Here is a 25002-nt window from a genome sequence, read left to right on the forward strand (position 1 = left end):
AGTCAACAGACATTGAGCTGATCTTATTTTGTAATAAATTACCTATGTTGTAGTTCTAATAAGTAAGTGGGAAATTTCTGTTAATGGTTTTCTCAGTAAAATGAATAATATATTCCCCTTGATTTTCATAGATTTGGAGCTTTTCCAGTAGTGCTTTTAACGAACTAAATTTTTTTTCATGGTTTTCGTTGTAAGTTAATCCTTTGTTTCTATGTATAGTTATGGGTATTTTTAAAAAATTATTTTTGAGGGAGAAATCTTAATTCATTTGTCACTTTTGGTGTCTTTACTTCAATAACCTACTGTCATATATTCACAGAGGTTTCAAATAGTTACAAAAGGTGCAGTTTGCCTGCAAAATCCTTGTGAGTAGAAAAATCAATGAATTAATGGGGTTCATTTTCATTCAAAGTTCCTTCTTGGTTCGATAGATAAAGACGTTTGATTATATTCATACACCTGGCCCTATTAGATGCCTATCACGATAACTAAGTCACGACTGACATGATCGATGATCAAGTTCACATAACTGTGGACCTCTGAGGCATATTGATTGGTTGTCAGTAACTTCTGTATTTTACAGCTTAATCATTTTATAAGTATAGTTGACAGCCACAATGACTTTTCGAATACTATGTATATTTATCAGTACAAAATCAAATGGAAAATAAATGAACTTTCTTTTCCGTGGTAGGAATCAAACCCCCAAATGCTAGTTAGAGTGAGGTTGCCCTAATTTGGTAATCTCACTTTGAACTGGTATGTGTGTGTGTGTGTGTGTGTCACGTGTGTGTGCGCAGCTTTGAATCTCACCACAAAGCAGAGATCTCAATTGTTGGGTAACCATGTTCAATGGGAGCTTTTTCCCTCTCATAAGGGAGGACAAGTGTTGTCCATTCCTTTGTAGCGTGGTTGGTATGGTATTGGTGTCCCACCTCAGTGGTCGTGGGTTCGATTCTCGGCCATTCCATTGATGAGTGAGAGATGTGTATTTCTGGTGATAGAAGTTCACTCTCGACGTGGTTCGGAAGTCACGTAAAGCCGTTGGTCCCGTTGCTGAATAACCACTGGTTCCATGCAACGTAAAAACACCATACAAACAACAGATACTGGATGGCGGATACAATGCTTTTATCTCTGCCATAAAGTCTCATTTCCCAGTCACCACAAAATTATGAAATTCCGTCTTCACATGGTTGACTGTTTGAAAAGTGAAGAGACAGAAGGCTGATGTATTTCTAAAGTGGAGAGATAGTTAAGGCTGATTCCTCCCAGAGAGGTTATTGATTTTGTAAAATTATTGCACTAAATATTCCGTTAAAACTGGAGAAAGGTTGCTGCTATGACTCTCATTAATATGGTTGTTTCTATGGCTTTCATTGCCATATTGAAGGAGGGACCGAGTGTCATTTAGTAGTACTTATTGGGGAAGGCCGCTCCATCCTGAAATTGTGTGTCAACCTCTCAGTTTTCTTTACATTAATGAGATATTTTCCAGTTTTCTTTTCATTAATGAGTCTCGCTAAGGGTTATTAGTATCATTTAAAGGCAGATATTAACGCCTGTACATACTAAATTCTGATTTGAAGTTTTATTGTCGGACTCTAACTTGGTCTTATTATATAAAAAAAGAGAACTGGGAAACGTAGCTCAAAATCTGTGCCACGTTTAAAATCAAAAGCAATGTTTACGTCGTTATCCAATGTCAAATGTTACGAAATATTTTAATATGACAAAAAGAACATATGAGAATGATTATGTTGGCATTGTTTAGGCAAATAAATTGGTTGAGGTTTGATTTGGCAAAGCCACTTCCCTCTCTTGCCCTGCCCAAAACTGCAAGAAGGTTTGGAAATACTACAGCCAGAGATCTGGTAAGTAGGGTATCTCTTAATACCCATTCATTTCAACGGGGCTCAAGACAACTGATTCAACTTCGTTTTGGACTTGGGTTTTTATTAACCAATTCCCATGACCTAAGTCTTTTTTTTTGTGAGAAACCCAATTTCTGCCGTGGGAGACTACAGCCTCTCTTTGAGGACGACTGCGGCTACCAAAAATATTTATTGCACGCTCAGATTCAATATTTATATTGTAGTGATGATCATAATGAAAATGGTAAGGAAACTGAGAGGTGAAGAGATTTTTGTAGTGATAATCATATCCAAAAAGTGTGAAAATTTAGACACGAGTTGTTGCATTGGTAAGTAACCAAAAATTAAGGGATCACATGGGATACTAAAAATACGTGCATGTCTAGTGAAAGTGACTAGCAGCTTCTGTATCCTAAAACTGATATCTTGGCACCTATGACCATGTTAAAACTGTCTTGGAAATTATTTTAGCTTAAGATTCTCTAAATATGGACTGTAAGAGTCCAACTTGCTATTGGCAATTTGCTTTGTGAACTTTCCCCGCCACAAAGGTGTCGTGCCTTTTCATTATTTATTCTAAAGGAGACAATCTGTTTTCATTGTAACTTATTACTTTGTGAAGAGACGGTTTCTCCAGGCGGAGGCGGGATCGGCAAAGATTAGTTACGCCTCACTGTTTTCCCATCTTTTATTCCATGGTGGGGTTACATAGAGAGAGTTTGGCCAACCATTTGACAGGGCGCCATCTTGCTTCTGTCCTGTTCAGCCGCGCTCACCCACCTGAGCGATGTCCCAGCTCTTTCTCTCTCTCTCTCTCATCATATACGGCTCTGGGGTTAGTTGGTGGTATTAAGTGCCCTCCTCACACTTGCCTTGCAATTCAGAATTCTACCATATTTACCTCCGAATAAATAGAAGCCCCTTCCAAAATGTATGCATCAAAAACTCTCTTAAAAGGCAATGGGAAGAAATGAAACAAGAAAGATTACAACAACCCTTTATTAAGTAGTCTGTCACTCTTCCATCCAGTGACAAAAATGGGAAAAACTTATTCGTCGCCATCATCGTCATCATCATCATCCTCATCATTGTTGATCTGGAAGTAACGAATTTCGTAGGTATCTTTCACGCCAGGCGGCGCAACCACTCTCAACCAGTCACGGAGATTGTTCTTCTTGAGGTACTTTTTAGTTAGATACTTGAGATATCTAGAAAAAGAAAAAAAAATCACTAAAGCAGAAAAAACAACTATTTGTTGGTTTGACTCCTCAGTAGGTAGTGTCTTCTCTTCATTAGTGAGGTGAGTCATGATCTGTCTACAGAAAACCATATCAAACTCGGTGAACTCACTGTTGAACCCACGATATAGAAGCAAAAACAGGCCTCTGCCTTGTGGAATCTTTTGCATGAAATTCAAGCATAATAGGTAAAACTCTAAGACCTAAGTGATGCCGTCTCTTACAGTAAAACTATGTAAACATAAAAATCTTTGTAAATGAATTATGAGCACTTACCATGGGACAACACACATAGCAGGTAATTAACATGCTTAAAGGAAATTTACCAACCTTTTTGAAAAATGGACTTCGGCATGAATGATGATCTTATCTTTATTTCGTTCAAGTCGTAGTTTATTTGATAAATTATTTGTCTTGCCGTTAATCTTGATGTGGCCAAGTAGGTAGGTTTCCTGCGAAAGTTATGGAAGCTATAAGTTGCAGATCATCCAACAGTTACGGGTAGGATAGTCAACCAGTGGCAGATCTAGAAATCTTACATACGGGCCGGGCTGCACTTAGGTTTATCATATATATATATATATATATATATATATATATATATATATATATATATATATATATATATATGATAATCCTAAGTGCAACCCGCCCCTCATGTGTGTATATATATATATATATATATATATATATTATATATATATATATATAATATATATATATATATATATATAATATATATATATATAATTATAATATATATATCAATTTTATATATGTATGCACATACACATATATACTCACAGTAGTCATAGTAGTTGTTGAAATAATTATTAAGCAAATTTTTTTTCTACTAGTAATGATTTAAAGAAAATGCTCTATTCTATATAGCCATGGGGGCGGGGACATGTGACCAAAGGACGCCTCCCCCCCTTAAATTCGCCACTGTAAGTCAACCCTAATATGTAACTTAGTAGCAGATCCCTCCCAGTTCAGCATTAATACAAAAATACCCGACTTTTTTGCCAAGTGAAAACAGTGTTTTTCTTAAGGAAAAAAACCCTGACAATTAACAGATTTTCCCAAATCCACGAAAGTCCTGCAAATGAACATTCAGAGAAATCAACAAAATAATGGATTGTGATGTTCTACCAAAATACACTTGGCATAGAGTACAATTACTATAGTTCTAGCTATCTGTTCACCTTACATATGACTTTCATTGCCTACTCTCAGTAATCTTGCACTTCATGTCTTCTAAATTAAGAGCTAAATTGAGAATATGCAATGATAAACCATTTACTTACAAAATCGGCAGCATTCATAATTCCGTCTTCCACAGGTTGTCTGCAGTCAATGTAGAATTTAAATGAAGCCGCTTTGCGTTTAGTTACTCTGCCGGTCTTGCCCTGAACACCTTTTAAAACCTGCCCCTTTTGGCTCTTGGTACTTGCAGCTGCTGCCTTGTTGACTTTTGTGGCCGTCTCTTTTTTGGAAGTATTTTTACCCTTAGCCCCTTTACTCTTTCCTGCTGTGGTACCTTTTGATTTTGGGTCCAGGGCAGGCTTTTCCCCTGTGTCAGCTTTCTCTGAGGCTACTTGTTTCGCTCTTTTTTCCGACTCTAATGCCTTGTCTGCCGCAGGGCGTTTTGTTGCCTTCTTTGTCCCTGGTTGTTGGAGCGTCTTCTCTGCAACTGAGGTCTTGTTGGCCTTTTCTGAAGCCTTCTTTCCAGATGATGGAACTTTTGTTCCTTTATCCTTATCACTAGCGGGGGTTTTCGTCTTATCACTAGAACTGCCTTTACTCTCCTTGGCAGTTCCCGCGCTTTTCTTTGGCTTTGGAGAGGCAGATGCTTTCTTTTCGCCATCAGCGCCGGATTTTGCTGCCTTTTTCTGTGATTTACCCTGGAAAAATACAAAATAAAATCAACATAAACAATATGAAGGCGATATTGCTCAAGAAATTACATATGGGTGGTGAGCTGGAAAGCTCAATTACCATGTGGTCTTTAACTGCGAACAGATTTATTACCATTACTAATACTTTTTTGTGTTTATTTTTCATTTCCACTGTCAATGTCAGCAGAAAAAGCACCATGTCATATGACTAAATAATTCTATGTAAAGAGGCCAACAAAATTACTTAAAAGATTAATTTATCCTTTGCAGGGGGCAAGTTAAAAGTAATCCCCAACCGCCTCTCCTTTACAAGGAAAGGGCATTACCCCGGTGGATTTTACGGGTCTATACTCCTCAGACACTTGAAATAGGTTTGGCCGTTTCATTTTGCAATGCATAATTTTTACCTCTGAAGGGTTCGGCAAATTTAGTAATGGTACTATATAGAAGATAGTGTTAAATTCAAGATTTATTTTAGCAGAGTCCATACGGAAATCAGTCACCAGAACTCAAAACCCAGTTGGACTGTTTGGTGATCGATCACCATCTTTACAGGAAGAGAAGAATGACCTTCACTCAGGTTATTCAGTATGGTCTTTGTATTGGAGTTTTACAGCTGTGAGTGAAGTCCCCTTTACTAAGTTACCTGGATGATGGTTAGTCTATACGCATACTAGACTAAGTAAAAGACAGGACCACAAAGGATGAATAAGGATTAAGGACGGATAATATAGAAGGAATTCGTCTGTCTGATTCTTTTTTAATTGTTAATCAGTTGGAAGTACCGAGTGAACGTTTATGGTACTTAATGGCATTATGGCTATAGAACCTTATATTGACGACGAATATGAGATGCAAACGATTAAAGAAAATGGCGCAAAAATTTCTTGATCAATGGCAAGGGAGGAAAGTTCAAGTAACCTCTATTAAATACTGAGGAGGAAACTTCGAGAGGATTATTTCTACAGACGAAGATAGCAATGAGAAGAGAAGTCGGAATGCTGTCCAAATCATCAAGGGTTAAAAGCATTTTTATCGTAGTACAGCGAGAAATAATGGCTGAAGAAGGACACTATACCGTCTACTCAATTGGCAGTGACTTGTTTCCCAAAAGATGACACTGATATATAGTGAACACCTACCCGGAGCATCTGCAGTTTTCATGTACTTAGGCTATATTCATTCACAATTCAATTGGTACGTTTTAAAAAAAGTGTAAAAAGCTTTCGCACACAAAAAGTAGGTCTTCATTTCCTTTCTACATTCAGTGTTCCAGTACTTGTCACTTACAAAAAACTGTCATATATATCGGTTTTGCATGGTTTCCATTCTTAAACTGTTTGGATCTTCATACTGGTGATAATTATGGATAGATAAAGCTGATAGTTGAATGCACTGTGCGTTATATTAAACTTTGAAGTGGGCTCCCCCTGCCAACGAAAACAAAAGAACGGTAAGAGATTTGTGATAAATGATGTAAAATGAATATGAACAAAGAAAAACCTGCTGAGGATTTTATTCAAAAGGATTTTAAAGAACAGAAAAGTGATTGAATACCAATGAAAATGTTTCTCAGAATAACCCTGCACCAACAATATAAATTATATCGGGATATATGGTGACGAATTTTATTGGCACGCAAATGAAATCATACAGCAACGGATGTAATCGTAGTTGTATATGCAGTCATGGGTGGCTATAAATACGTCTGTAAAAAACGGAGGGCAATGTTATACAGACACAACGGTAGTGAAATAGGAAAAAATATAGTTAAAATGGAGATCTTCCTTTTAAGTTTTAGACCACCAAGTATGATGATGCTCAGTTTAAACGTTTTTCAGAGGAACAAAACAGCCAATTAAGTCTCGCCACTCTCGCGTTCTCAGTCTCCGATTAGCATGCGTGAGGAAGCGGTAGGTGTCTCATGTAGCCTACTGATTGAGAGGTGAGGGGGTTCATTCCATATTGTACCTGGTTTCCTGACTTACGATACCATCACACACACACACATATATATATATATATATATTATATATATATATATATATATATATACTGGGAACTATTATAAGTTTTGAAAAATGTGCAAAAGAGAATTCTGATTTTAACAACTAAGAAATATATACTCATCTTGTTAAAGATTATTACGTAATAATACTGAGAGAGAGAGAGAGAGAGAGAGAGAGAGAGAGAGAGAGAGAGAGAGACAAATCACATTATACTAATCAGCGTGTGAAAGAATAAATCTCTTAATTGTGCCAAGTCTGTGAGAGAGGACTGGTTCTTGGGACTCCAAGAGACTCCCAACCCCCATTGTTAACACCAATACGGTTAATTTACGAACAAAACTAAGACCGCATTTCTTACAAGTATTCTTTCTGAATACATATACTTTACATGTATGTGTGTGTGTGAGAGTGTATTGTTTGTTTATTGTTTAGAAACTGTGAAACTTGTATGTAAGTTATAATTGCGTATGTGTGTGTGTATGTTTGTGCAAGCATGGCTTGAGTACTATACACAACATATCACTTCCCAAAAACCACACTCTCGGCGTGCAGGAGTAAATTTCAAAGGCGGGTATGGAAGGGGCGAAGAAATAAGAAGGAAGTCCGTAAACTGGTTATTGATCCTTCCTCCCCGCCAAAGACTATACGACGCCTTCCTCCAATCATGGGCCCAAAGCAACTTCTCACTTGCCCGAATCGCTCCGATGCTCGGGAGAAATGTGGTCTTTGTTTAGTTCGTAAATTAACGGTATTGGTTAACAAGGTGGAGTTGGGACCGGGGATTGGAGTCTGTTGGTGTTCCTGGTACCAGTTCCCCCTTCCTCTTTCTCTCACACTTAACACATTGAAGTCATTTACTCTTTCACACGCAGAGCATTATGTAATTTACTCTCTCTGTCTCTGCCTCGGCGTATTATGTAAATCTTAAAATAAGTATTTATCAATTGCTAAAATAAAAACATCTCTTTCGTACATTTTGTTAAAAACTCGTTACACCCGCCATTTATGGGTGTGTATGTATGTTTTATATATATATATTTTTATTATATATATATAATTGAATTAATATTATATAAATATATATAGATATATATATAATATATATATATTATATATATATATTAATGAAAAGAACGATATAATTTTGGAAGTATGGTCTAAGAAATATTCTCTGAGCGTGTGCCCCCTCAGTTGTGAAATTGCTTGGTCACAATCTCCGCCAAAAATTGTTATAACTTGAAGAACATTTTGTCTAATGCATGAAGGAGCAATACTTACTCCTTGCCTCCCCCAATATAATAATAATAATAATAATAATAATAATAATAATAATAATAATAATAATAATAATAATAATAGGAGATAAAGTGTACAGCCGGGACTGCGTAACAGACAGGTTTATAATCCTCCAAACGAACTAATCACCCAAGATAAGGCAAATCTTATCTGATACAGACATCATGAAAGTATCATGTTTGGTTAGCAATCGATAGGGCAGGCTTTAAAGTAACCCGCATTGAAGTAGATAAAACCCGGATTAAAGTAGATAAAACGCCCATGATTTATATGATAAATAAATAGGTGATTTAAACTTGAAGGCGATCTTAGCTATACGTCACAAATGACAATGGGTCCCAGTTAGACCAGCAAGATATTCGGGCTGTTTAAGATCAAAGAGTCCGTGCTCGGCATTAGGCCAAATTAAACTGAAACGAAGACCCGACTACATCGTGAGATTACAAAGAAATCTCGTTTTTATGCCAAACAGGATAATATAGACAAGCTCCCGTTGACTAGACGAATGTCATATCATTCGGCATTACGATTTCTAGACACTTCTCATAACTATCGACCGCTATATTGCGTGAAATTTGTCCCCGGTTTGGTCCATGGCGTCATGGTGACCTTGAGAACGTTTCGCTGACACGAGACCGGAGTCTGAATATGTTTACCCAGAGCCGTATATACCAAGGCCAATAGAATTCTATTGGCCTTGGTATATACGGCTCTGTGTTTACCAACGTCGATCTGGTTCGAGTCGCTTCAAGAAAAAGATCGGGACTGTGCAAATCTTGAAGATGGGGAAATGGAAATGTGATACGCAGACGACCGCACGCCCACGAAAGATAGGAGTGTGTGGGTGGACTAGGTAAAGAGAGGATGGACTAGCGATCCAACGGTGGCATTTGCAGCTACAATCACTGAATTCTGATTTCATGAATTATGATGACGAATTCATTAGGTACCGTTTTGTATGGGTGTGATTGTAGGTGGCGGGCCTAAACCCTCATGAACCGAATAGCCACAAAGATTCAAATATCACATGCGATGGAAATTATTATCAACATTATCATAATAGGACGGAACCTGTCTTTGTGGAACAAAATGAGCACATTCCACCCTTTGAGCTTATATCCACCCTTTTGTCATCATATCTCATTATCATCTTAGAATAAGCCAAAATGGCAATGACTTAACAACAAGAAACGTACAAAGACAATAGAGCTAGAGCCAATTCACAGAGCCTCAGTGGCGTGGTCGGTATGGTCTAGGCCTGCCACCTCAGTGGCCGCCAGTTCGATTCTCGGGCATTCCATTGAGGGGTTAGAGATGTGTATTTCTGGTGGGAGAAGTTCACTCTCGACGTGGTTCGGAAGTCACGTAAAGCCGTTGGTTCCGTTGCTGAATAACCACTGGTCCCATGCAAGTTGCAACGTAAAAACACCATACAAAGAAAGAAAGAAAGCCAATTTACGTGGTAAGAGAAAATCCGATAGAGAATTTCACAACAGTTTGATGATGCAGAGAAAGAGGGAAGCGTGGTTGGGGGGACGATTTGATTTGACAGAACCATCATTGTGTTTTTAGGTGAATTAACACACGCTCTGTTTTCTCGGTCATGGTGGGCGAAGGTTTCCATGCTCTGAATTTAGATTAAAATCATAACATACGCACGCAAAGGTTCGTTCTCTTGCAAGGCATGCATGTATAATATACACTCATAATGATATTCTATATGAATATAATGCAAAAAGCACTATTTGATGGGCTAATGTGTACTAAATTTATTCAGGAAGGATAGACGGATTCTCACGGGCTGCTGTGTAGTAGAGCAAAAGAACCCATGCCAGCACAAGGTTAGCTAAATCTAACTAGACGAGTTTGGTATAAGAGGAGGAGGCATGATTTTAACCCCAAAAGCAGACGAGGCACCAATTGGCTGGAGAGCAGTGAGGATATAATCGGTAAGGATGGTCTGGGAGAGATTCCATTGAAATTACGGTACATTTTACTAGTTTCTGTGCTACAAATAATTTGGTAATTGGAAGTATTCTTTTCGTACAAACTAACATCCATAAATATACTTGGACATCTCCACAAGGCAGTCATTGAAACCAATCAGATCTCAAATATAGCTATTAATCGCGAGAGGAAAAGGACAGCTTAAAGAGCTACGAAGGGGCAGATGTCGCCCACCAGCGATCATCGCCACACCACAGATGAAATTAAAAAGTAACCAGCAAAAGTTATGACAGTATCTAGGCCTGATACAGCAAAATATCTTGAAGATGAACATCAATAGGCTTTTGCGCGAGAACGCCGAAATCGATTCACAATAATCTAGAAACCACATGAAGAGGAGCAGACAATCGGTGAGGACTGGTTTAACATCAAAAGATTATATAAGTCGTTGGAAAAGAAGCACTGTGCTAATATAACGAAAACGCTGGTTATCTGTTGAGGCCGGAATTATAAACAAGACTAAACAAAACAGAGGTACGTTTGAACAAATTCCAGGGAGGAGATGCAGAGCCCAAAGCAGAACATGCCGAGTACTCAAGTCTAGACAGTGACGTAAGCCGAAGACCAAAAAGAAAGCAGGGAGAATACTTTGACAAAGTCATGAATTCAGGGGAGTGGCATTTGTTTTTAGGGTCGCCCACAGAATTATTTGTGAAATATCCATTGGTGAAAAGAAAAAGAGTAAAAATACAACTCAAAAGGAGGAATGGGTGAATAATGACACAAGGAAAAGAAAAACAAATCATGCGGAATATTTTAGCGATGTCCTGAATAGAACTGAATTTAAGGGAATAATTGAACGGACGAAGACCTGGATGTGCTTATGCATGAATTCATATTTTTTGAAGAATAAATAATAAACATAAAAGATGGAATCCGCTCAGTTATGATGGAATTCATGTCGAGATGATTTTAAATGAACGTGAAACGATGCCTCGTATACTGACCTGAATATGGAATGAAACAAAGACTAATGATTGAGAATTAGAAATCATAGTTAAGATACCAAAGAAAGGTGACCTGGTTAAATGCAGTAATTGTAGAGTCATTAAACCAATGATATTGGCTGTAACGAAAACATTCAGGATACACAGTGCCCCATAGGTAGGATAAAGAAATAGACAAGAATCTTAGAGATAAACAAACTGGTTTTTAGAAAAGGCGGAGATTGCACAGCTCAAATGTTACGAATGACAATTTACATCATCCACAGACCAGTATCATGGAAGGTCTTACGTCACCCTTTCACCGCCGTTAAATATGAAAAGGTAACCGAAATTAATGTTGGTGGGGTTTCTTACAGTGCATTTGGAGTAAACTGTGGAACATTAATGGAATGGTGTATCAACATCTCTGTTTACTTTCCTCTTAGATTTTATGGTAAAACAATGAAGATGGAAGAGAATTTTGCGAGGAGAAACTATAGGAATTTAAAAATTAGCATATGCTGAAGATGCTGCTTTATAGCAAAACACAAGATTTGCAAAGCGTGCATAATACTACACGCCATATATCTTCATGGGACATTAAATAAGTCCAAGAAAAACAAGAAATGGGGACAGAATATGCTCAAAGGTATATATGAGTTTGAACCTTTCAAACATTAAAGAGTAATGGCATCCAATGCAGGTTCTCACGAGCTTGAATTTAGTGACGGACTTAACAGGGCAAATCAAACAAGCCTGGCTTTCAATAACTTGAAATCAAATAGACTGAGATTGTATGCGGGCGTAAGATTATACACAAGTCTGGTACGATCAGTGTTGCTATACGGACATGAATATCGTGGTATGATAGTGACGCTTATATACAGATAAAAGGTTTTATCGATGTGATGAAAAAGCGTCCAGAAGAATATTATGAGTAGGGTGGAAGTATCGAGTTAGAATTGATACTTTAAGGGAAAATTACGGAAGTTCCATACGTAGATGTAGATGAGATGATAAAAAAAAAAAAAAAAAAAAAAAGGCTGAGAAGGGCTGGGCAACAGAAGAGTTGGAAAAGGCTAGACCTACTTGGATCAGAACTGTGAGAAGGGAGCCTGGAGATGAGTGGAAGATAAAGCACAGGAAAAACACAAGTGGCAGAATTTCAGACACCCCTTGCGGTTGTGACTTTGAAGCCGATATATATATATATATATAATATATATATATATTATATATATATATATAATATATATATATAAATATATATATAGAGATGGAGAGAGACCTTAGCCAAGAGAGAGAGAGAGCGAGAGAGAGAGGGGGGGGGGCGCAACCTTTTTTTTCTTTTTACCAAGAACGCACACAAGACTCCATAAGAACAATGTGAGTGACCTCCGCTCATGGTTTACGTGACCTACAACACTACTAAGACTTACGAGATACTTATTGTGTTAGACGCACAATGAGTTAACCTTGTAAATGACATTTCGTACTTTTACTGTCGTTGTTTTGAAACTGTGTATGTCCATGGCAATTACTACGACGGAGTATTGAGGAAATACGTCGTTGGAAATCTCAAGCCGCGTACCTACTGTATTCTAGACCCACGGAATCGTTGTTATTAAAACGTACTCTATTCGGAGAACCATTTTCCTCCAGATTTTTACTAAAGCGCTGTGGACATATTTCGCAAATCGGATTAGTAAGCATACAATAATATTTGACCGAGAAACCTGGGGTAATTATACGTTGACGGAATGGGAATACGACGTTCGTCATTTATGAATGAGTCATGTGTGTTGATACGCTCATGTTGCCATGTTCGAATAAATACATGTTTTTTTTTTCATATTTAAACAATAGGACAATGATACAATTGAGAGCCTAAGTCGATTTCTTCACCCCAAAGGAAAGATCACTAAATAATCTTCAGGATGAAATCAATGTCTTGCGATAGTAAATAATACAACCGGACATAAAGAGATCTTTCTCGTACAGAAAACCATTTCTGATTAATGTAATAATTATTGTTTTTAACTCTCATTCTGCTTGTAGAAAATACGACCTTAAACAGATACTCTTTTTGGAAACAGGAAATATTGCATAACAAACAAAATATATGAAAAATCGAGTAAAATGAATGGTATTGACAAGTTGCAAAACACTGACCAATCAGAGACAAGGAAGTGAGGTTCTGTGAGTCTGTGCGCAAGCTCTAGTCACCCTGGCAGTGATGCCAGACACAAGGAATTCTCTCTCCCTTCTCTGGGGACTTGGCGGAGCAAGTTTGCATGAAAGGGGAAAATGGCTTTCTGATTCAAATCTCATCTCCTGGAGAGATGTCGCGAAAAATTACACGCCCCTATGAATTCGAATAAGTGGAGCGAACGGGGTTTTGGATAAAAAGAAAGGAAATTGCGGTTAACGAAGAATAGGTAACTGTGAATAAATTTGATCTTGACAGTTAGATAGATAGCTACTGACAATAATCATTTCCTTGCGTGTAGATTTGTATAACCTAATGTTAGGAAGGTGCATGAATGAATTACCATCTGGTTGCTACACTACTTATTCGAGAGATGAAAGTGATTACCGCTAATTATGAAGGATGTTGTACTACCCCACAAGAATCAAATGAATAATAAAAAAGGAAGCGGCCACTCTCTCTCTTTCTTTATTGATTGATTAATTTAATTAAGCGCGCGTGAGATACGTGACTGATAGTTCTTAAAATCTTAGATAACATGCTTTTTCTTGACGATTCCTTGATTCGTCGAAAACGAAAATATTATACGTTACTATACTTGAAGGAAACATTTGAAATCAATATATATATTACTTAAATTACATTCTTAATGTAACTGGTGGTTCATTAAGCTGACATGTACGTAATAAGGATTTTCATCGTTTTTCCTTTTTATCTGATTTTTTTTTTTAATTCAGGAACAGTCTTTAAAACTCTACGGGGTATTGACTAGATTTTCATCAAGCGTAGATAACAAATAGTACTTTATTACCAACAAGCCAAGACATTACAACCACATTTAAGAAGCAATCATAAAAGGAGATTAATAGAAAAAAAGAATAAAAAAAATAGATAAGAAAAGTTGTTAACCAAAGCAAATTCAGGCTACTTCGAGTTTTTAATGTTGTCTTGTGTGTGCTGTGTTGTAACATTAAAACGAGATTTTTTTCTTCTTCTGCCAGTACGTTGCCTGAACTTTAATGACGTTGCTCAACTACTATTCATGTATGCATGAATGTATGAGTGTTCGTATGTTTTACCTGAATTTTAGTGTAATTTCTGTTTCTTGCTTTTTTGTACTTGGCACCCCATTATGTGGAATTATGTTTTGAATAATAATTAATTATCATTATATATATATATATATATATATTGGGCCTAATGGAACGTCGTCAACTTTACCAAAAAGCGAAAGGTTACCTCTTGGTTTTACGGTAACCTTTCGAAACAGGCCATAGGTCAAATCAGTAATGGAAAATGCCAACAAAAAGTAATACCGAACAATATTTTATAACTTGAAGGGTTGTCTGGAAACAAACTGTACATCAAGTAAGCTTGGAACGAAAACTAGAAACCACGTAACTGAACAAATAAACACGCACAGCTCTTAATCTGGCAGAGGACTGACTAACTGCCTTTAAAACTCTTGCGCTAAACTGTTAGGGGTGGTCGAAACTGAAAATGTTTATTTGGCTTTGAATATAATATAATTTAAACAAATATTTTGAACTTCTAAAACTATTAAAGATATGATGAAAGAACGTTTTATTCAAATTCCACGAGAGAATTACCGATGCATGAATTTGCTTTCACTAATGTGGCAGACAATCTTAAAGCATATCCTTGGCGTGTGAGCTTACACGCTTTTGCCGGCACCCCGCACGGATAAGACCGGAAGGCTGTCCGCGCGGGGTAACCAATCAGACGTCTTTCGACATATTTTACTCGTCTACGGCGAACTGCAGAGGGTCACAATGAGGCCTGAGAGCTGTGTGAGTGAGATCTGTAAACAGCACTGCATTATGGGTAGATGGCGAGAAAGCGTGCTGTGAATTAAATATTTTTCATCCTGTGAAGTTGGATGGCTGCCAAGGTCGGTGACGGCATGTTATACCTCCTTCCATTAATTTTTTGGGGGGTGGGGATATGAGATTAAAGCAGTTCTATGCGAAGGCCGACGGGATGGACAAACAGTGACCTTTTAAGGCTTAGATATGAAGGAAAGGGGGAAGAAATTCTGGTTGTTCACCTTGTTACCATCTAAGCTTTTCCAATGGAAAAGTGAAAAAAAAAAAAAATGGTCCACCAGCTCAGTCCGCTGAGACTGTGGAGTAAACACCCAGAGAGAGAGAGAGAGAGAGCGAGGGAGAAGAGAGAGAGATAGAGAGAGAGAGAGAGAGAGAGAGAGAGAGAGAGAGAGAGACTGATTATGATGACAAACAGGACACATGCAGTGAGGCAGATAATTATTAGAGCACCAAATGTTGCAAAGGAAATAAACCAAGCAATTGCACTCATATGAAAATAAATGTACAATATACATTGCAGAATGAAGTATTCATGACAAAATATCATAAATTGACGCCAGTTTGAGAGAAACCGCGTGACAACTGAATACCAAGAAATATTACATATTTCACGTTGCTCCAGAGGGTCCCACTCTATTATGTATATTTAAAACTTGGAATATACCTTATTGGCAATTAATTATATATCATTAATGGTGCTTTAACCAGGCGTGGCGTTCTTAGCACCGTTAATCGGATATCTGAATCTGATAAGCAGCGGGTAGCGTGACTATATTTTCTGTGGATAAAAGAAAAAAAAAAACATGCATAGGCCCACTAGCATAAATGTGTATTGACTTTCATACATAAACAACACGGTTGCTCACACATATACATATAAGCATATGTATACGCATAAGTACAGGGTAATTCATGCACCTCATGTCCGTTCGCATTTCAATGTGAATAGCCTGTGACTATACTTGATTCAATTACTTAAAATAAGGCATCGACATTAAGTGGTCTTAATTCCTTTTTATAGGCTTTGACACAAGTGCCATACATCTATCCATCCGTCCTGAATTAGCACTTGTTTGTTTTATTCTTGACCCACTTCGGCCACATAAGATTAAAGTTATATTCTCTAACTAAAACTGATACACTTTGAAGCCTAGGCTAACATCTGAGCTTACCAATCACAGTTTTTTTTCCTTTTATTGAAAAGCAGCATGTTGATATTTTTTAAAAATTCTACGTTATCTTCAAACTGGGCCTAATTTGTGAGTAATTAGAGTCTTCCATATAAACGGAATGGGTTCTTTCACGCAAACCAAGCATAAGCTATAACGAATGAATCACAAGTATTTGAATAGCAAAACGAAAGCGAATTATCATCAGCGTTGTATAATATATCGTCGATGAGATTCGTTATCTTTTATTCCCTTTTGATAATGGATAATGAGTAAAAGAGATTTAAAATGATGGATTTTCTTGTTAAAACCTCCCAGTTAGCGAGGTAAAGTCTTTACTTCCATAATTTACCTTTAATCTGGTGTCACAATTATATTGAACAAATACACTTTCTACTAACTAATATGGTCCACAACCATGACATATTGAGTTGTTATGGTTAAGTAACGTAACACCTGAAGAGTTTTATTTTTATGAGTTCAGACAGCTGTAGATGTGACTGTCTAGGTTTCAGATTACATTAAATTCCATTCCAATGCGGATTATTTTTTCCTTTTTGCCATAGGACCCATCCCCACAGGAAGGCCTCTCACCCAACCCCTCTGTATTCATTTTGTATGCGTCGATACCGCCAGTGGAAAAGTTTAAAATGTACGTCATGATCATGAATATGGGGAAACCAGTATCACTGATTATTATTTTTTTCATATACTATACTATCTTGACACTTTCATTTCCTTCTCAAAATGTGACCATGCTTTGAATATCAGTAACATTTTAGAACATATTTTTTCGTATAGTATTATCATAGTAAAATTCGCATTCAAATTCTCAACTTAATTTTAGAGTAGTAACCATTTCCTATGCGTAGCAGTCTATTGCCAGATGATAATATATACTCTAACAACATTACGATGAATGTTAAAGCCTTTGAAAGGAAAACCGATACGATTTTTGAAAAGGAGATTGACAGTAATGAAATTCGCAATTTAATTGCTTAATATAATTATAGGACAACCACTTGCTATAGCAGTCTAATGCCAGATGATGATAATATACTCTAGCACCATCACGGTGAATGATAAAGCCTTAGAAAGGAAAATGGGCACGAATTTTGGAGTGGGGGATGCGGGGGAGGGGAAGGAGGAGTCTTTCCCCGTCTCCTCTTTGCTTCTTTTTCCTTCCCTAAAGTCGCGAGCACTGGCGAGTCACGGTTCCCGGGGTCTGGTAACACTGCAACCACATCAGCAGCTGGCTGGCCATTTTCGTTTGTGTACCGTTTAATTTGGCAACTTTAACGGGAAATGTAAGTAACCTAGTGCTAACCAGAGACGCAGTAGGGTTGTCGAATGCTAGAGGAAACCCGTCCGTTTGAAAAAAGGGGGTTTCAGAAGAGACAGAGCCGTGAAATAAGGTCTCGTCGATAGGTGTGGGTGTCTTGCATCGATCGGCAGAGTCTGGAGGAGCCGAAAGAGAAACAACTGTCAAAGTTCGCTCTCTCGCTCTCTCTCATTTCGAGGTGGACTAGCTGCGAGGAATTCTTCCTTCTCTTTCCTCGCGACCCAGGAGACAGGAAACATGTAAGCCGTCATTCCTTGCTTTCAAAGAAACCGACTGAGTGTTCGAAAATGAATTATTCTGGTTTTCGACTTGTGCCAATGGAGGGCATTGGAAGGAATACTACTAGTATTATTCGTCAGGTGTTACGGTCGTCGTCTCGGCCTGGCCTAGGCAATGACCTCTTTTGCGTCGCTCAAGTCTCTCGCCAGTTCATTTTCTGTGGGATAAGGAAGACATCTGGGCGACAGGCCTTCGGTTCATTGTAGTCGGGGTCGACTTCCTTATTGGGTGCAAATGATGTCGAGGTTGACAGTTGTGGGAGTAGAGTGGGTGTGGCATGACTTTATACCCTCATACCAAATACATTAATCGTTTTTAGAGATTTGTTTGAATAGACTGGTAGTATCAAGTGGAAATGTTCTTATTCGAGAAGGTTCAGGGTAGTCTGGGCCTGGCCCGCTAAGGGTAATGTTAAGCAAGTGGCCCAGGTCATGTTTGGTCAGTCATTGGGTTCAGTTTTTGGGGAAGCTAGCCTCGGCTTATCATATACCTAGTTTGATTTTAATCGGTGATTTTGCAATAAACTTCAAATATCTTGAACCTGCCATAAGATGTGTGTGTGATAATTGTAAGGCTGAGAGAGTGTTGACTACCCCTAGTAATTCTTTTGTGTTGTCTGTTTTCCAATTTCTTATTGTGATTTGTCTTTTTGACTCTTCATCAGTTTTGTAATAACAGATTTATCCAGCTCTCTTATGTGTTTACCGGTTTTGGAATTTATTCTAATGGTGAAATTGGGTCTCTTGCATTGCCAAGATTTTGGGATTTTGCTGGCCCATGTTGGGTGCCAGGCCTATTTTCAGGGTAGGTCTAAATTCAAGCATGTTGAATAACCACAAATCCTATGTGATTGGATAATCTTTAGATAAAATATCCATCACAATCTGTTAAATCTGGGTGTGGCATATTTTCATGAGGTCAGTTGTGCATCATCAGATTGAGTTGGGAGCTCTGGGTTGTGGCTTAGGGGGGTAACTTGAGCAGTGTAATAATTAATAACTAAGGAAGATAATTGTTATCTATGTGAATTCACGTAGCGTACTCAGTCTATACACCCTGCATAAAAGCAGACAAAAGATTTTAGAATTTGAGGTGAGGGAAGAATAAGATTCTAGCTATAAACACAGAATTTATTTCCACCTCTCATGATATGGTGATAATCATTTTCCAACATGGTAAAATTTATTATCAATTTGTAATGTATTTGTCATCATTATTAGAAAAAGATTACCATCAAAGTTACTGGGGCTTTTGTAATGTTAATCATAATGATAAGGTTAGCATGAAATTTCTTTGGGTGTATGTAGAGGCCCTTTTGTAATGGTGTATGTAATGGTAAGGTAAGTTTGCACATTATACAGCCCTTGTGCATGTCTTTACAGATTTTGGGGAGAGTTTTGAAGATGGGTGCAAACAAAATTTTTTTTTTTTTTTTGAGTTTTAGACAGATGAAAAGAGAGGAGAATACATGCGAGTAGAAGTCAGAATTCAGTCAAGATAACTGAAACTAGGTGAGGCTGACTTTTAACATTGTAAGTATGTTGCCATATTGTTTGATTGTAATCTGGAGAAATCATTGTTCAGGAAAACCCAGCCTAGAAATTGCAGAAGTTGGCCTTTAGGAGAAATCGGCCTCCGGATTTCGTGAAATTGTTAAATCTTGATGGAGGCAAGTAGAATTAGCATAAGAAATGTCGGTTTTATCCATTTTTAAAGGGCTACAATTTGTTGTACGACTTCCAAACCTTCAACAAAGTTGTATGTAGGTTAGGTTTTCATCCATTTTTTCCCGAGTTGCATCATTACGTGAGGTAACATTGAAAGTGATGAGAAGCTTTTAATGTAATTATAGAAAAAGGTTTGGTTTGTGTGAGAGATAAGCTGATCAGGTTTTGGTGTTTATCCATGATATGTTAAATCTTAGAACAGAAGTTGAAGAAAAAATTTTCCCAAGTTTGTTGTACGTATAGGTAGGTGGGGAATAGTTTCATGAATGTTAAAATTTTATAGGACAGTTGTACTGGCAGAGTAGTACACTGATTTACATCTGGTTCATAACAGAAATAACACATATACCTTCCAGAAGAAAATTAAGTAGGACATAGTTGTCCAGATTGCCAGTGACATAAACTGGATTGAAGATAATTAGTGGTGCACTTTTTTTTTTTATCAAATACTTGTTCATATCTTACTACCCACAAATTTTTCTGCATGTTTTGATTGACCTTCCAGAATGGGAAAAATATGGGCTACAGTATATTTCTTATGTCCTGGGTTGGAAGAAACATGCGTTATGAGGTTTCAAGCCCGGTCAGTGACCAGCTTCCACCTTGTATATGCAAGTTGCCAGATGTCGCAGATTCCTTGCATTACAATCTTTGATTTTTTCTAACCAGTTTCCAGCTGGCGTTAGAAGATTATCTTATAGTTAAGACCTCAGGTTGTTAGCTATGGAAAATACAAATTTATTATAATTTTTTTCATTTTGTGAGTGACTGAATCGTACTGTACTACCTCCAGGTTATTGTGAATGACTTTGTTTTTTAATACAAAGATTAAGGCTTCACAGCATTTTCTTTTGGGTCCATGTTGAGTGCCAGGACTGGTGTACAGTATTATGGCTTCAGGGGATAAAAGCATGAAGGTCTAGTCAAAGTATGGAATGCTAGAATATCAGTATAATGGAAAAGGTCAAAATTTGGTAAGCTTTGCTAAAATGGAGAAGGTCAAAATTTGGTAAGCTTTGCTATTGAAAATGAAGAAACTGAATGTCATTTCATGGCTGTGTGTGTGTGGCTTCTGATGATACAGTTTTTTGTTTATGTGGTCAGGTTAGCATAAACCATTTTGTACTTCTTTTTTATGTTTGTTTTGTTTTTATGATGCAGTTAAACTATAAAACTTCATTGCTGTATAACTAATATTTCAAGTGTACTGCATATTATTTTATGTACTGTATTTAGGAAAGTTAGCCATAGGGATTGGCAAAGTAAAGACAAGATGACAGGAAAAGGGGTTCTGGCTTATTTTTCCTCAAGCTGTGAAATAACTACCTTGGTTGTGAATGTTATAGTGAAAAATTACGGATTTTTTATGTTTATTAGGTACACAGTATAACATTGCCTAGTAGGTCATAATGCTATCTGGGCCTTATTGTATACATAGTGCACAATGAGGGTGGAATTTTGCTCATGATGAATTTTTAGAAAACAACTGCTGATGTGAGTTTGAGTTTTGACATTTTTCCTTGAAGAAGTGGTAATGAACTGATTAGTAGGAGAGGCAAATTGTTGTTGTAGAATATAAGAAATATTGATGGGTTACAGGTATCATTTGTGAAGTGAAGTACTTTGCGTGATTATACAAATGTATAAGAAGTTTGCTTGTTGTGATGGGATGATTTCTAAGTGCCATGGCAGTCTGTATTTTGACTGGGAAGCCTGATTTTTTTTAGCCTTTCAATGAATTTTGTTCTGCTTCAGTGGTTGGATGGTCATTTCTACCTAGGTCATCAAAATGATAGGTTTGGTAAGCTGAGGGTATGTTTTTAATCATCCATTACCCTTCATTCATCTTCAAATGTAAAAGCCAGGAACAAGTATGTACATATTTTTCATATTTTTCCAAACATTCAATAAATGGTGCATAAGATATCTTGTTGATTGGAGTAATGTACGTACAGGCTTATTGTAGTTGTGTAACTGGTTGTGTATCCAAGGTAAATATGACCAATATTTTGAAATCACTGTTTGGTTTGATGGATGTAGGAGGATTACCTGTTGTCTGTGATTGACAATTATTTCTTGTTATCTTCAAATGTTTCTATTCCCTAGAACTGCAAATATAGCTCAGCATGTCTGAAAGTGAGAAAACTGAGACAAATGAAAGTACTGAGCCTAAAGCTGAACCTGCTGAAGCAGCAAGTGGAGAAAAAACAGAAGCTAAAGAAGGGGAAGGAGAAGAAAAGAAAGATGAAAAGGCAGAAGGTGGAGAGGGAGAGGCCAAACCAGAAGGCGAAGGTGGTGAGGAGTGAGTGTACTCAATCCCTCAGAATAGAATGAACCGTCTTGCCTTTAAAGTAATTTATTTTTGACTGAAATCCTTGATCATAAAATAAAAGGAACAAAACTTGAAAAACCACATCTGTAGCAGCTGATTGTGGATTTTGTTTTGACATACGTAGCATTTTGAGACAATAAAAGACATTGGAGACTTCAAAACAGTGCCATAATGCTGATAGCATTAATCCTGGAAGTTCTCTTACAAGTTTTGTTGTTAGCATCTTTTCTTTGAATGGCTCATGAAGAAGTAAGTTTTGTTCATGAGGTAACACAGCTTATGTGAGACATTTTAGCTGCATTCCTACACCAAGATTTGGAGACATCGGTTGTTTCTGCAGTTATTATCAACATTTTATATTTGTCTTCTTGGACATCAAAGTGGAATTCTTTAAAACTGAAATTCCTGGATAGGGACTTCTGTCTGATTTGCTGATAACTTGCACTTATATTTGCCAAGTTTGCTTGAGGGTAATTTGGAAATTGTATCCAAAGTCAGTTTGTTCTTTTGAGATGGCACCTTGCAGAAAGCATGTTACTTTTTTTTTTTATTATTAAGGCTATTTTCTTTTATGGAATATATACAGTATAAAAGATTTACTGGTACTCTTAAGAACTTTGTCATGAATATGTTTACTTCTATTGTATGTGGAATGGAAATTTAGCAAGTAAGGAAAGCAGTTTTTGAGCATGTATATTTTGAAAGGTGAGAGTGAATTTCTGTGTCCTTGGTTATGGTGTTGTACTTGCTATACAGTACAGGTGTTAGTATAATTTTCATTGCACTATATTGCATAGCATTGTTTATTGTCTAATATCTGTACTGTCATAGTCACAGGTAGAATGTTTAGCAGAAGCACTGTATACTATATTGGTAAGTTATGTACATGAGTATGGGTTTGTATAATAACTCAGTGCCTTGTTTATTGGTTTTTAGTTCTATGTTTTCTTGAATGTTCTTGAATGTATCATTAATTTTAAAACTGTAGTATATATATAAACTTGCTAAATACCTCAGAGATTATGTAATGCTTGCACCCTTATATTTATATTGCAACTCACTCCCTGAACACCTGAATTGGCCCTGGTCACTGACCAGCCCGAACTATATCCCCTCATATTTACCCACTAAGTGGGTAATTTTAACTGTCAGTGCTACCAACGCTGCAGGTAAAATCTAGTCAAATGTGTTACCTGTTACTGTTGGCAACGCTGGTGCAAATACTAACCACAGGCTCATCTCGTCAATTGTTCCTTGTTTGCCATGCTGTGTGGATTAGTCCCACATCAGGCGAACTTTTGGTCATTTAGCCCGACCCCATTTAAAAAGTTTTCGTATCTTGCCGTCAACACACAGCACAGTTGTAGGGGGGCGTGGCTTAGGCAGGCAATGATGCCGACTAGTCAGTTTCCTTCACTTCAGATGCAACCATATCACTTGGTCGCAGCGAATGTTTTTGTTCCTAGTTAGCATAAATGAATATCTGGATACTTAACTTACATGGAACAAAGTCTGATTGTTCGTATAACGATGTATTTTTTAAGTTCAAATTTGACTAATACGTCTCGGGGTAAACTATTTTTTTTCCTTCCGTTAATAGATTACGTAAATTTCATCAATTCTGTTTGTTTTCACTCGTTTTCATCTGTATTATGAGCTTTGCACTATTTATCTTTTGTCGGTGTGAAAACAACAGTAAATGAGCTCTTCCATGCTGGTAGTTTTCTTTTTACCACGGCTGTGTTTGAATTCATATAAAGGCTTAGGAGTTTTATCCATGTTGCTGATGCATGTACGTAATATTACCTTGTCAGCTTCAGCTACATTTATAACATAAATATGGTAAGTGTTTACTGTTGTACGCTGATTGAATACAATAAACGGTTGTTGCTATCGAATTTGATTGTAGTATTAGCAAACAAAGTAGTTTCTCGTTCGGTTGTTCATGGCTGTATGCAGTTACATGAGTATATATCGTTAAGATAATACTTATTAACTTAGAAAATGGTGTAAAGTTATGGAGGTAGGGAAGTTAGACGATTGTAATTTGGCTCTCTCTCTCTCTCTCTCTCTCTCTCTCTCTCTCTCTCTCTCTCTCTCTCTCTCTCTCTCTCTCTCTGCGCCTTCCTTTTACTTTCCTCCTTTCCTATTCTCTTCATCTTACTTTCCAACCTCTCCTAACACTTGATTCATAGTGCTACAGAGAGGTTTTTCCTCCTGTTAACTTTTACTGTCAATTTCCTTTTCAGGGCAGAATGACTTCATAGGTCCCAATACTTGGCCTTTGTCCTAAATTCTATTTTGTTCATGAAACTTACCTGACAGATATATATATAGCTGTATTTTCCGAAGTCCGACAGAATTTAAAAATTCGCGGCACACGCAGTGGGGGCGGCCAGGGGTGGTAGTACCCATTCCCACCGTGGGAGGCGGATATCAGGAACTATTCCCATTTTCTATTCATATTTTTTCTGTCGCCGGTCGGTAAACAACTGTTTACAGACCTCCGCCTAGGATTTTGAAAACTTCATTAGCCGCTTAAGTATCCTAATTGTTATTTCGATTATTAACTTGGATTTGTGGCTAGGCATACGCTAGCGTAAATTTTTTCATTGCACTTTGATGTCTGAAGCTAGTTAGCCTAGTTTCAGACTTTGTTGTCTGCATGGTAAGGTGAGGCTACCGAAATTCGGTAGACACTCGCTTAGTATAGATGACGTTTACATGTTTTCTTGGCATAAGTTCAATGTAATTAGTGTAAGGTGTGACTGATTACGGAAGAAGGAGGATTCATGTACGCATTTTAGAGCGTGTTAGAATCAGGAGTTTTCCTCCACAGTAAACAGAAG

At 37.4% G+C, this 25002-nt stretch overlaps 2 protein-coding genes across 2 annotated transcripts in view; one reads left to right on the forward strand and one right to left on the reverse strand.

Moving 5' to 3' along the window:
• Positions 1 to 2858: 2858 nt before the first annotated feature.
• LOC135200334 (large ribosomal subunit protein eL22-like) overlaps positions 2859 to 25002 on the reverse strand; it is a 182782-nt gene continuing 160638 nt past the window's right edge. The window contains exons 3-5 of the mRNA XM_064228903.1: positions 4420 to 5016; positions 3443 to 3564; positions 2859 to 3082 (exon numbers count right to left, since the gene is read on the reverse strand). Of these exons, the coding sequence (XP_064084973.1) occupies positions 2923 to 3082; positions 3443 to 3564; positions 4420 to 5016 (879 nt within the window). The 3' untranslated portion in view covers positions 2859 to 2922. The remainder of the gene's footprint in view (positions 3083 to 3442; positions 3565 to 4419; positions 5017 to 25002) is intronic.
• Positions 17787 to 25002, forward strand: part of LOC135200335 (synaptobrevin-1-like) — an 84648-nt gene continuing 77432 nt past the window's right edge. The window contains 1 exon segment of the mRNA XM_064228905.1: positions 17787 to 18054. Within this exon segment, the coding sequence (XP_064084975.1) occupies positions 18053 to 18054 (2 nt within the window). The 5' untranslated portion in view covers positions 17787 to 18052.

This window comes from Macrobrachium nipponense, chromosome 26 (genome assembly GCF_015104395.2).
Source record: "Macrobrachium nipponense isolate FS-2020 chromosome 26, ASM1510439v2, whole genome shotgun sequence".
Classification (NCBI taxonomy): Eukaryota; Metazoa; Arthropoda; class Malacostraca; order Decapoda; family Palaemonidae; genus Macrobrachium; species Macrobrachium nipponense.